Source organism: Conger conger, chromosome 9, assembly GCF_963514075.1.
Source record: "Conger conger chromosome 9, fConCon1.1, whole genome shotgun sequence".
Classification (NCBI taxonomy): domain Eukaryota; kingdom Metazoa; phylum Chordata; class Actinopteri; order Anguilliformes; family Congridae; genus Conger; species Conger conger.
Window position 1 is genome coordinate 4,932,026 of NC_083768.1, and position 13,435 is coordinate 4,945,460.

Consider the following 13,435-nt stretch of genomic DNA (forward strand, 5'->3'; position numbering starts at 1 on the left):
GAATTTCCGTGCTGGAGTTCCGCGCGCGCGATGGTTATCACACGTGTGCACGCACGGCTCCGCGAGCGGCCCTCAGTCACTGACATGATTCTCAAGTCAACAGCCCTCCGATCTGCGTTAAACCAAAATTACGTCCGCTGGTCAGAGACCAGCTGTAGGCTACCCATTTAAATTGGCAAACCTTATCTTCTGCCTTTACAGCCACCGTAATAATATGGCAAACAAAAAAGTGATAAGAATTGAGCCAGTTTTAATGAGCGTATACGTTAGAAAATAAGGTCCCGTATCGACGGAATCATTCTCTTTAACGGCTACGCTGAAGTTCATTTTCACGGAAGTGAATTATTCCGTTAATCATGAAATTAACTTCACACGTCACCCCTCCACCATCTTCTGGGTTAGATTTCATTACTGGGGATAACATCTGTGTTATTTTGGTGTGTTTGGAGCATATTGGCCAATACCTCTACACTGTTGTGGTACTATATTAAAGCTAATTTAGCATTGTGGTAAAATAAAAAATTAAATGGAACTGAGATCTTCGTTTTAACGCTTCCGGGGAAAGTGTCTTGATTTAATACGTTTCTGCGCGCTCAAGTTTATCTGATACAATGGAACACAGCCTACACACTAACATCCCTTCTGAACCTCAAACATAAAATCTGATTAACCGATAAACACCAATTAACCAGGAGTTATGTAAAAACTAAAATACAAATAAAACACCGCACGGCTCCCGATGATAGCCTGAGTTACTTTGACCCGAAATACTTTGTCCATGGTGCTGAAAACAACATAGTTCGATAAAACATTGTAGACAAAATCACATTTCAACCCCCCATAGAAAACCTATGACAAGGGACTAATTCACATTATTGTTTTTCATCGTTTTTTTTCTTCGTCTTCTGCATACTAGCTTGAATTCTAGTTTGAATTCACAACCAACAAATGAACATTCTGGATCGACGGTTCAGTGGCCTTGTGTAAATTAACCACAACACAAACGGAAACATATGATTTGTATTCCATTTTCACACTCGTCCCAACTGCAGACTTAGCCATAGCCAATATCTTGGCTTTTACCCGACGCAATTCTGTCGAGTGGCTTCAGCTTCAGTGGTAATGCGCCTGGGATTCGACCGTAAAACCCACTCATGTCAACGGTTGGTAACGGCCACCCAAAACAGTAACGGGTGGTAGATGGAGGTTATGAGTCCGGAGCATGACCCCTCTTGCTTTGTATAGAAATGCCAATACGTCTTACCCTGGTTCTGAATTTCGCACCTTTACCAGTTTCAAACGGTAGACTATCAGATACCTTTTTTTTTTTTTTTTTGGTCTGCGTCATTCGACGTCAGGAAATAGCCCCTGCCCGATTGGGAATTACTTTAGGCCACTAACCTGTCCCCGCGTATTTAAGTCACTTCGCGGCGCACCAACTGCATTCAGTAGTCGCGCCCCGGTAACTCCTCTCTTGCGCGCGGACGGAACGGTTCGGGGGGCTGTGCCAGTTTCCGAAGTTGACAATCAGCAGCCGCAGGTTTCCAGGAGTCTGACGAAGAGAGCGGTGACTGGACTTTTTCCCTACGATTTATCTTCCCAAGAGAAGTTGATTGGTGCCAAACTAAATATCTGGCGCAAGGCTGATTAGCGCATTGGCACAGCACAGAAACTTCGGTGGACAGCGATAGAACCCACTCATTTCAGAGGTAAGTTGCAGTGCTTGCGCAATACTTGGGCTTCTGTTTGTTGCGTTATTGTCGCGTATCTCTGTTTAATATGTTAACTAATTATTGCAGATATCAGGGCACTTGTGTTGTTTATCCAAACTGTCTTGAAATCGAGCACTTTAAAACCACTGTTTGACGCGTAAAGATGAATACATATTTTAAAAATGCCTTTTCATTTTGTAAGCAAATGTCCAGCATATTACAAGTTGTGACACCAATTACAAATATATATATATATAATATAGAATTTTCTATCACATTTATATATATTTTTTTTTTTTTTCATTTAGCCCATGGCGCTAATGGCGAACCCCTGGTGGACGTTGGTTCTGGGCGCGTGCCTGGCACTAACGGTCAGAGGCGACTGCGAGAAAGACTGTGAGCTCTGTCTGGTCCACCTGCAGGGCGCACAGACGGAACGGAGCTTGGTTGTAAGTATGAACCGCTTACATATTTAAACTTTCTATCGCCGCCCGTCAATACAGAGGTTTCATATCACATTCTACAAACTTTTTTTTTTTTTGCATATTTGCGTTGCCACTGCTACGCTAAACATTCTCCGTCTGCATCTCTGACTTGATTTATGTGACTAGAAATCCAGTAGGCTACTGCATGAGCTTTTCGAACCAATCGAAAATGTCTACTTTAAGTAGCCGAGTCAATTCCGTGCGTAAACTCTACCGGTTATCTTTTGTCCTTTTTTACGCGTTTGATGATGTCGATTAAACAACTGACATGATTTTCGAAATCCGTATATCCACACAATTTCCTGTTTTTTAAATGTTTTTGTTTGGCGCTCTTGGTGCTAGTAGTAATAAACAATAACAAGTAGGAACAGCGTCGCACCGTATAAGTGTTAAAATAAGTCCTATACAAATGGTCCCGATTGAACTCATATGTACTCTGTTAGAATTGCATTAACACTCAACATTTTACTGTGCATGAAGCCCGCAGTTGAGGTTGCCTCATCTTCAAATTCAGAAAAGTGAACAACACACACACACACACACACACACACACACACACACACACACACACACACACTCACACTCACACTCACACACACACACACACACACACACACACACTCACACTCACACTCACACACACACACTCTCACAACCAAACACATACACACATACACACACAACCAAACACACACACACACAACAGCTGTATGAATTGCCTTACAAATATATTATTTCATCCATTATATATGGATTTGTCATGCATTTTAGATTTTCGTAAAATCACTTTGCTTTTGTTTCTTCGGGACCTCAGAAAATTGAATACATTACTTTTATGTTTTGTTGAACATGAGAAAGCTCACCTCGTGCACTCTAACAAATGAAACTTGATTACATCTAGGTAATGACCGTAATGTACCATTCACTGTATTCCAACACCCCCGACACACCTATTTACTGTCCATACAGAATGCAGTATTCATTCATACAAACTAAGAATGAATTTAAATTAAATCTTGTGAATTCTGAAATATGCCATATGCTCTTTACATAAGGATGAGCATACGAGACCTTTTGTACTGAACACATTTCACATATTATCATAAATCCATCCCTCCGTGTGCAGATGATCACACGTCATCTGTCCAGGACAAAGGTGACAGAGCGGAGGACTGCCTGCGGTGGCACAAAGCGATGGTGAACGTAGACTGCGCTTAAACGCAGAGCCACACAGCCCCAATACACAGGCATGCTGGAAGTGCAGGGCACACTGGCGTGTTGGGTGGTTCATCGTGTGCTGTAGATGTGCTTCACGGGCTAATACAGCGGTACTTCTTCATCCCCTGGTCCTGGAGAGCCACGGGGTCTGACGGTTTTTCATTGTTACTCAGCACTGGATTGCTCAATGAAAGCAGTCGATTACATCGTTAACTCTCGGCGGCCAGGGGTGGAGCTGGCTGTTTGAGTGCTGGGTCAGCAGCCCCGGGGTGGGGCGAGATGGGCCTTATCGAGTGGGGCGGGGGGCTGTTCCCATCTCTCTACACACCCTGAAGTGCCAGCATCCAACCCTCATAAACCGGCACTGCTCCAGTGAGTGAGTGCAGCAGATCCAGTCTCGTATCGTCGCTCATTAAAACCCCATCAGCTGCCCGACGGCACAAGCAGAGGCCCGATGAGCCGAAGCAGAACCGATGAGCTGCTTTAGAACAGCGCACCGCACCTCCAGCAGATTTAACGTGCATGCAGACCGGGCGCCTCGCTCCTGTCTGCCACACACTGAGGGGCTGTGGACCCTGAGGCGCAGTAGGGCTGTGTAAATGGCCCAGGGATGGGATCTGTAGTTTATCAGAAAAACAGAGAACCCTTCCTACATGAGTACTGGTTTTGATGACATTGTTGTCTTGTGTGTGTGTGCGTATGTGTGTGTGTTTGTGTGAGAGAGCGTGTGTGTACACGTACGTGTGTGCCTGTGTGTACGTATGTGTGCATATCTGTGTGTGTGAGAGCGTGTGTGTACACATACGTGTGCGTGCGTGTGCTTTTTTGTGAGTGTGTGCATGTGTATACAGTATGTATGTGTGTTTCTGTTGCGTGAAGTTAAGCTACATAGTTTTTGGTGTGGTGTCCTTAGCCATTAATGTTATCTTTTCACTCGTCCCAGAAGGTTGGTGACAAGCTGTCATTTATTTTAGATATTTTTTTGGTCTTTTTCAGCTTTTTTTATTGGACAGTATATAGTATAGAGAGACAGGAAGAATGGGAGCGAGAGAGAGGTTAAAGACATGCGACAAATGTCAGACGGTCGGATTGGAGCCGCCGACGTCGCGGCTCGCAATGAGCACGCGGTCAGTGCTCTACAGGCCGCGCCACCGAGACACCCGACGACCTGTAATTTACAGCAAAAAATTATAAAAGTGTCGACGAGGGTGTGTTAGATTATTTCAAGCATCCGACTGAAAGACAGAGTTTGATGTGACATGGGCTTCAACACAATGACTGAACCGATGGAGCCATGCTGGTTGCCGACGGGACTATAGCTCTAGGGCCGGATGTCTAGTCTAGCGCTACGCAGCTTGTTCTGGAAAAACTTACAATGAAAAGTCAAAAACAGCCGTTATTTGACCTTGTATATTGAATCTCTTTTCCAGACGTGTGTGCAAGAATGTGACGGGAGTGTGACAACCACGAAGTCTCTGGACCTGTGCAAGGACGCTCTGCGGGGGAATTTGCCCGGCGCCCTGACGGAGGAGGCCGCAGGCCAGGGCGCCGGCGGGCAGCAGGAGCCGCTCGCCAAGCGCTACGGCGGCTTCATGAGACGCTATGGCGGTTTCATGAAGAAATCCGCGGAGGTCGGCGCGGAAACCGCGGACGCGCTGGTTAAGAGGTACGGCGGCTTCATGAAGAAAGACGGCGAGGGCCGCCTGGACGCGCTGAAGGAGCTCCTGGCGGCGGCGAACGGCGAGGGAGGAGACGGCGAGCCGGGGAAGAGGTACGGCGCGTACGCCGGAGCCGTTACGCGCGGCGCGGAGCTGGAAGGCGGAGCCAGGGCGCTGCAGAAACGTTACGGGGGCTTCATGCGGCGCGTGGGTAGCCCCAACTGGGAAGAGAGTAAGAAAGTATACGAGGGGTTCATCAAGAGGTCCTGGGGCACGGACGGAGAAGCCGGCTCGCCGCGCGCGGAGAAGAGATACGGAGGATTTATGGATTAAATTTACCTTCTTTCTCTCGCTCTTTTTTTTTTCAAACTAAAATACCTTGTCATCAACCGCTAGGCCTTGTTCTGCACTCTGTGACACGCATTGTACAGTTTTTTTTCTTCGTTTGTTTTGCTGTCTATATGATTACAACTTTGTACTTTTCCTGCTACTCGGCACGTTTTCTTTCTTCTGAAACGCACACCCAGAAACTTTAAAACAACGTAAAGGTATCGAGGTATTAAGCCCACATCCAGTAAAATAAAGACATTTCTGCATTTTATCTCTTCTACTCCCTTACCTGTAACTACCTGCAGCATAAAGAGTAACAACTTGGTTGCCACTCCAATGCCACTTTGTACATAAAATTACACATATGCCACTGGAGGTATCGCCAGTGAATTATACGATGCAGTCCGTTAGTATTAGACAGTGGTACAGTTTCTGTTCTTTTGGCTCTGTACTCCAGCGCATTGGATTTGAAAGGCAAACTGTTACCTTCACTTTGAGAGTATTTAAATCCATATCAATCTGTCTAGGAATACATTTTTTATACATAATCACTTGCTTTTAGGGAACCAAAGGTAATCGGACAGTTGGCTTCTCAGCCGTTTCTGATTAATCGGTTGTATTGAATTGCTTCCTTTGTGAAGGTATAAGAAAGTGCTCAGTATCGAGTTTTGATGGCGTCTGTTATTGGCGTTTGTCAGCATGAGGACCAGAGTTGTGCCAATGAAAGTCAAGGGGGCAATTATGGGGGCTGAGAAATAAGACAAAAACAGTCAGGGACATCGGCCAAACAATAGGCGTGCCAAGATAATGTGTTTGGAACATCATGAAGAAGAAAGCGAGCACCGGTGTATGTTTGGGATCGTCGCCCTGCTGTGGGATGAAGCACCGTCCAATGGGTTTGGAGGATTTTGATTGAACTTGAGCAGATAAGACGCTTCTGTGCACTTCTGCTGCTGTCAACAGTTACATTATCAACGAAGGCAAGTGAGCCAGCACCTCTGGCAGCCATGCATGCCCAAACTAAAACTGTTATGCTGGGGGGAACAGAGGAACCAGACGCAGACACAGGGGTGTGGAAAATGGCAAGTTTACTCACAGGTGATCGGGCAGACAGAGCGTAGTCACAAAACAAGCCAAGGTCAAAATCCAGGGGGTCAGTCCAAACAGGCAGAGGTACAATAATCCAAAACACAAAGAAGGGTCCAAGGAAGCAGGCAGGGGTCAAAACCAGAAAACAAAAAAAAAACAGAAAACCAGATAACCAAGATAACCAGGGGCAGGGGCAGGGGCAAGGGCAAGGGCAAGGGCAAGGGCAAGGAAACAAGGAGGCTAGAACTTGGGGGCTCGGGAACAGAAACAGGACAAGACGAACTAGCAAGGTGCAACTGAAAAGGACAGGTATAAATATACAGGGGAATGAGACAAACTAGGCGGGGCATGGGAGTGAGGGCAGTCTAACAAATAAACATCAGGTGAGACACATGAAAGGGTAATAGGACAATAACGAGGGGGAAACGAAAACGCGGACTGGATTCACAAAGACACACATGTAATACAAACGGCTCTGGACTAGAGAGTAGCCAATGCATAGATTGAAGACGTAGTGATAGTTAAGAGACAGGTGCGAACACTTCGCTGAAACAAACGAGTAATAAGAGATAGCATAGGAAGGCGGAGTTATAGAACAGCGCAGAAATGCTAAGAGATGCGTTAGTGAGTTAGTAACGTGAATATTTCTAAACTACCCAATAAAAGTGATTGTTAGTTAGTTAGACAGACAGTAAGTGCATTAATTGGATTAGTACTGTACAAAACCTAGATTAGTAGTGGTTAGTAAGAATAGTGCTTTACAACATTTAACTACCAAGACAAAGCAGGAAGTAAGAAATGCGAGTGAGGAATTAATTGGAAACCTGAAAATACCGTAAACACCTGAATAGTGGGGCACGCAGACAGGGGAGTGACTCGACTGGAAAACATTCAGACGCAGACATAACAGGGGAGGACGAGTGCAAAGACTAATGAAAATAAACAGAACCGGACATGAAAATATGAAAAATAATACATTACAAGAATAAATAATACTAAACAATGATACACTAACACACAGAACACAGGAACATGACAAAAACACCCCCACCACCCGTGTTTCACAGAGGAGCGGGGTGCTTCGGTTATTCGGCAGTTCCTTTTAGCTTCCACACTTTGCTCCTGCCATCACTGTGACACAAGTCCATGGTCTCATCTGTCCACACACCCATGATCCAGAACTCTGCAGGCTCTTTCATGTACTTCTTGGCGAACTGGAACCTGGCCATCCTGTTTTTGCCGCTCAATAGCGGTTTGCATCTCGCAGTGCTGTTCAGTTCTGTAGAATCAAGATGAGATGCTGAAATGGTCCCTGCTGCTTTTGCTTTGGGATGACAGGGCAGGGTATCAGGAAGGGGTGCCCAATCGTATCCAAAAGGGGCTGTTGTGGGCCCAGCACTGTAATGGCCTAATTAAACTGATTAAAGGAGTAAGATGGTGGTTGAATGTGACACTTGCCCGTTGTATTTAGGCAACAATAAAATAAATGTACATCATTTTTAAATTATTTAATATTTATTTATTTATTTATTTATTTATTTAATTAATAGTCATTTAAATGTATTTTAAAATTTCCAAGTCTAAACTTCCGACTATAAAAGTTCACCCGAACTATCTGGGCGTGGTGATGAGAACCGTGATTGACAGACCTTTCCCCCACTTTCCACACGTTGTTGTTTGTTACCATAGCTACCTCCGTGATACACACTCACGTTTGGGAGACCAAACGTTGGTGAAATATTTGCATTGTCTTGCCTGCAGGCCAGCGGCGCAAGCTATCGGCAACGAGTTATAGGGGAGGGATGAGGTGAGTGGTTATCCTCGTATGACACACACGAGGACAACATTCTCGACCGGTTGAAAATAGGACGATACATTTAAAACGCTTACTCCATAAAAAAATAAAGAATGGACATATTTAATACTTTCACCGTGTTTTTGCAACGCCCTCTTGTGCAAATTGCGTATAAAAACCTAGAAAGTGTGACCAACCACCAGGTTACTCCTTTAACTAATCCCGGTCTTCAATCAAGACTTCGATAAGTAGGATCTGGAATCTTTGGGTCTCATTCATGAAACGTTAGTAAATCTACGTTCAGATTTGCACATAAACGTCCACGCTACTGAGAACCTACTCCGGATTCATGAACGCCGCGGGAAACCCAGATCTGATCGTAAACTCGTGTGTATGATCATGAATGCCAATCCATCGTAAATTGAAAGCGCGCTCCCGGTAATCAGCAATTAGCATAAATCCCCGCCCATGAATAGACAATGATTGCCATATAAGGAGGTGTAGACGCATCCAGTCGACCTGTCAGTCATCATGGTGCAAACAAGGAAAGAGAGAGAAAGAAAGAAAGAAAAATATTTTATTTTCTTCTATCAGTAGTGGTGTTGTGACAGGGACAGGCAAAGCGAAGGCCTGGAAGGAGGTGACAGATGCTGTTAATGTTGCCTCTGTAGCCAATAGCACCATATCCGAGGTTAAACGTAAATGGTTTGACATGAAACTGGAGGCAAAGAAACGCATAAACGCATAAAAAACATGCATCAACCACAGGAGGAGGAGGCTCACAGGCACAAATATCACCTGCTGACGAGCGCATCGCTGGCATTATTGGGGAGACCTCTCTGTCAGGAATTATACCTGACGGAGACACCGACATACCTCCACTGGAGACAACATCAAACCCAGATGGTAAGGTGATAATTGTTGTATCATAATACATTCTGAAAACCATCACTGATAGCTTAGTGGTTAGTGTAGTTTAACCTAGGTCGTACAGTCCCACCAAACAAACAGAACATTTGTGGGGGTTTCTCTTCGGATTGAATGAAGTGGAAACGGGAAACCAGTAATGTTATATTGTGCGATATGGTGCGTAATGGATATCAGTGTCGGAATGTAGAGCTATTTAACATTCATTTCAAGAAAGGATACGGATAACGTATAGCCCACTGCAGTTTTGTATGCATCGTCTTCAAATTATTTGAATTTTAATAGTTCTGAATTCCTGTATGTTTACACTAGGACTCGGAACTGTACTGTCCTCTCAGGTCCACTTTTGCACGTGTTCTTGTGTTTGATTTGCACTTTGTTGTACGTCGCTCTGGATAAGAGCGTCTGCCAAATGCCACGTAATGTAACGTAATGTAATGTAAAAATAAGTCAGTCTGCAGCCAACGTAAATTAAACATTTTTCAAATGAGATTCATTTAATGTTTCTTTCAATTAAAAAAAGAGCCACACATAAAACGAAAAAAAAAAACAAACGTTGTCATATTTCTAGCTGGCGAGTGCTCCTCCCATGATGTGGCTCCACCACCTGCTGCCGCCGCTGCTGCTCCTGCTGCACCCAGGTACCGAGGCCGAAGAGGTGATCCGGCTGTCCTTACGGATGAGGTCCTGAGGAATCAAGAAAGTCTACTTACAGCAGTCAACCAAATCAACACGTCCCTCCAAGAAATTAACACCAGCTTGAAGGAAATCTGCAAGGCACTTTTGCGTCCTCAACAATAAAGTGTTGTGTTGTCAGTATTGTGTGATGTCTGTGTTTATCCTGGGAAAACACTTATTCACTACAAGGTAATCAAGCTACTCTCTTTTACTCTGATAATTAAATATAGCCTATTTGTATACATTTTAAAGAGCATGACCTGAAATGAACTGAGGTAGCCTACTGAAACAGGATGTTGTATATAAATATAAAACAAAATACAAATGAAACTAACTTTTGGCAAAGCTTGTCCGCCTAAAATGTGCACAGCTTATTCAGTCTTAGCAACACTTACCTTAAAATTGCTCTACAAGTTGCTGGCGTGTCTTTATAGCAGCCGCATTTCGAGGCCCAAGAGCTGGTTCCGGAGGCAGTCGTTCCTCTGCATTGGGGACTTCAGGCAGGGGAAGGCCCTGTTTAATGGCCACATTGTGCAGGACACAGCAGGCTAATATTATTTTGCACACCGTCCCGGGTGCGGCACGGATGGTGCAGTGGGTAGCACTGCCGCCTCACAGCAAGGAGGTCCTGGGTTCGAATCCCCGTCGGCCGGGGCCTCTCTGTGCGGAGTTTGCATGTTCTCCCCGTGTCTGCGTGGGTTTCCTCCGGGTACTCCGGTTTCCTCCCACAGTCCAAAGACATGCACGTTAGGCTGATTGGAGAGTCTAAATTGCCCATAGGTATGAGTGTGTGAGTGAATGGTGTGTGTGCCCTGCGATAGACTGGCGACCTGTCCAGGGTGTATTCCTGCCTTTCGCCCAATGTATGCTGGGATAGGCTCCAGCCCCCCTGCGACCCTGATCAGGATAAGCGGGTTCAGATAATGGATGGATGGATGGATGGACACCGTCCCGGGTGCATAAAGAAGGGTACCACCTTTAATGTCCAGGCAGATCCATCTTGCCTTCAAGACCCCGTTTGTGCGCTCCACAATGGCCTGAGTAGCAGCATGTGCCTCACAGATCAGTTGCACATTAACGGAATGAAAGTTTTTCCGGTTTATGTAAGCAAATGCATCACAAAGAATGTGTAATCTATTGAGTCGATTTTCATAGATAATTCACAATCATGAACCTAATCTGGATCTTAAACCTGCTAATTGCCAACGAATTTAACTAAATGTGTTATATTTTTAATTGTTTGTCATGTTCATATCACATGTTTCAAAGGCATCTGCTTATTGTTTACATAACAGAGCGCAATATGAATTAAAATGTAAATTTCCAATAGTGACAAGCATTATTTATGTGCATTCTTGAATTTACACAAGCACTACGCGTGGTCAGCAGCAGGTGTAGATTTTGTTAGTAGCTACAAAAAGATTGGTGCTACTAAAATATTGATGAATGCCAAAAACCCGTAAATTTCCCTCTACTCACATTTTACACACAAATTCGTTCTGCTCACGTTTCATGAATGAGACCCTTTGTCTTTTATGAAACCGCGCCCCCTATTGGGTGGAGCTACAAATAACTGTCAAATACTGATCTGTTGGAGCCAATCAAAAGGCTCTCCACTGTGAACCACAATTAACTTACTGGTTCAAACCAGCGTGTCACTGATGTCATTGTAGCCCTAACGGTTCTTCTTTTTGTTTGTTTCATGACAACTTAATTTTTTTCTTCACAACTGTAAGGTATCAGTCAGATTGGTTCATATTTATTAAATGACGAGACTCTCCCTGTATTGAGTTAAATGCTCTGTTTTTCTTTTCACTAAATTCAGCTGTAACGCCTTATGGAATAGCTGTACAGACCACGAATAAATTGGTTTAAGTGCAGAGCTAAATGTGTTTGTCGTAAGTACAGGTATGCCGTCCGTGTGTCTTAGCATTTCCCTAGGCTGGCGAGCGCTTATCTGTGACAGTAATTACCTACTAAAAATTACGCCATTATCTCACTTTGAAAGGAATTACCTACGCACACGATTGCCTCTGCCGTAATACCTGAGGAAAGAGATTGTTCAATCGCTAATGATGTGTTTTATCAGCCAGTCATTTATTTCACCAGGGGACAGACTACTTTCTCAAAAATCTAAAAAGAAACTTTTTTTTTAAATGCGGAGATTCTTTGGTAATATAGTCTATTACTGGTTGATTGATCTGACGTTTTTAAGAATAGTTTTTAAAATAGTTTTTAACAATTGGTTTAATAGTTCCATTAGTTGCAGTCACAAATTGCTGACTGCTTGTTATCTACCATATTTTTTAAAAAAACTGAACTTATGTAATTAGTAACCTATTAAATACTCTCAAACCCTGCGTTCTGGACCTCTTGGCTGGCTCAACTGCAGCCAAATGCTTCAACAGCTTTCAAATATGCTTTCTGAACTATTTGATTCAGTAACGCAAAAACAAAGCGTGTTTTTATCAATATATGTATTTCACCATGTGTTTCGACATTAATTATTCGTGCCCCCCGGTCGTGACTGCAATATAAACCCTTGTGTACGGGAATAATACACAGCATACAGGCTTGGCGATCTCATAGGGACAAATGAATAAATAAAAGGTCCCTCCGCTGTATCAAAGGTAGAACTAGACTATCCCTTAGGAAAAGGTCGGCTTATGCATTCAAGTAAGACTGATTGTCAAGCTATGTGACACTTCACAATTGGCTAATAATTTTGAATAAAACATTACGATGTATGCATTACGAAACATTACGATCATTGTGAAATACGTATCATTGTCTTAAGGTACGTATACAAATAATTCCAAACAGGGATCATTCAACGACCCATTGGATGGTGCTCTGTGAAAAAGTATTTGCCCCCTTCCTGATTGCCTCTGTCCCCCGACCCCACATGAACAACCCCCACCCTCACCCTCACCCTCACCCCCACCCCCCGGTGTTTTTGTGTGTTTACTTGGGTTCCCCTGACTAATGCTGCATTTTGTCTAAAGACCTGAAACCATTCAGTGTGACATTAAGAACCCATCGAGGGGCTAATACTTCCTCATGGCACAGAGGGGGGGGGGGGGGGGGGGGGGGGGGCATCTGGGGGCATCCCTTATATGGCCGTCTGCAGGCACCAGCAGAGAAGAGCAGGCGGTGCCTGTGGAGTCTGTGTTTTACGGGGTCAGAGGTCACGGCTGCGCTCATGACGGTTTAATCTTCACGCCTTTCCGTTTATCGCGGGAAGCGTGGTGAAATCTGCAAATAAACAAGCAGTCTTTGCTGCATGATTTATTTTTTTCATAGAAACATACGATGACAATCACTTACAGGGCCAGTTTCACAGACCCGGATTAACCCGAGTCCTCCACTATATTCATTTTAGAATGGAGATTCTCCATACAAAACTCAACTTCGTTCAGGACTAAGTTAATCCGTGTCTGTGAATCCGGCCCATAGTGTGTGCTATTGGTAATCTATTTCACCTGGGAACAGAATGCTTTTTTGGAACAAGTTGGCTAAAGATAATTAAGTAACATTCACAAA

General features: G+C 44.2%; 1 protein-coding gene across 1 annotated transcript; it reads left to right on the forward strand.

Moving 5' to 3' along the window:
- The first annotated feature begins 1,475 nt into the window (after positions 1-1,475).
- On the forward strand, positions 1,476-5,588 carry LOC133137988 (proenkephalin-A-like). Its single transcript, XM_061256429.1, has 3 exons — positions 1,476-1,709; positions 2,021-2,161; positions 4,846-5,588. The coding sequence occupies exons 2-3, from the start codon at positions 2,024-2,026 to the stop codon at positions 5,404-5,406; spliced, it is 699 nt and encodes a 232-aa protein (XP_061112413.1). The 5' UTR covers positions 1,476-1,709; positions 2,021-2,023; the 3' UTR covers positions 5,407-5,588.
- Positions 5,589-13,435: the final 7,847 nt, after the last annotated feature.

Bases quoted from the DNA above. Each gene is read 5' to 3' on its own strand.
- LOC133137988 (XM_061256429.1), top strand. From the start codon at position 2,024: ATGGCGCTAATGGCGAACCCCTGGTGGACGTTGGTTCTGGGCGCGTGC. The intron at 2,162-4,845 runs GTAAGTATGAAC...TCTCTTTTCCAG, and splicing joins AGACGGAACGGAGCTTGGTT to ACGTGTGTGCAAGAATGTGA.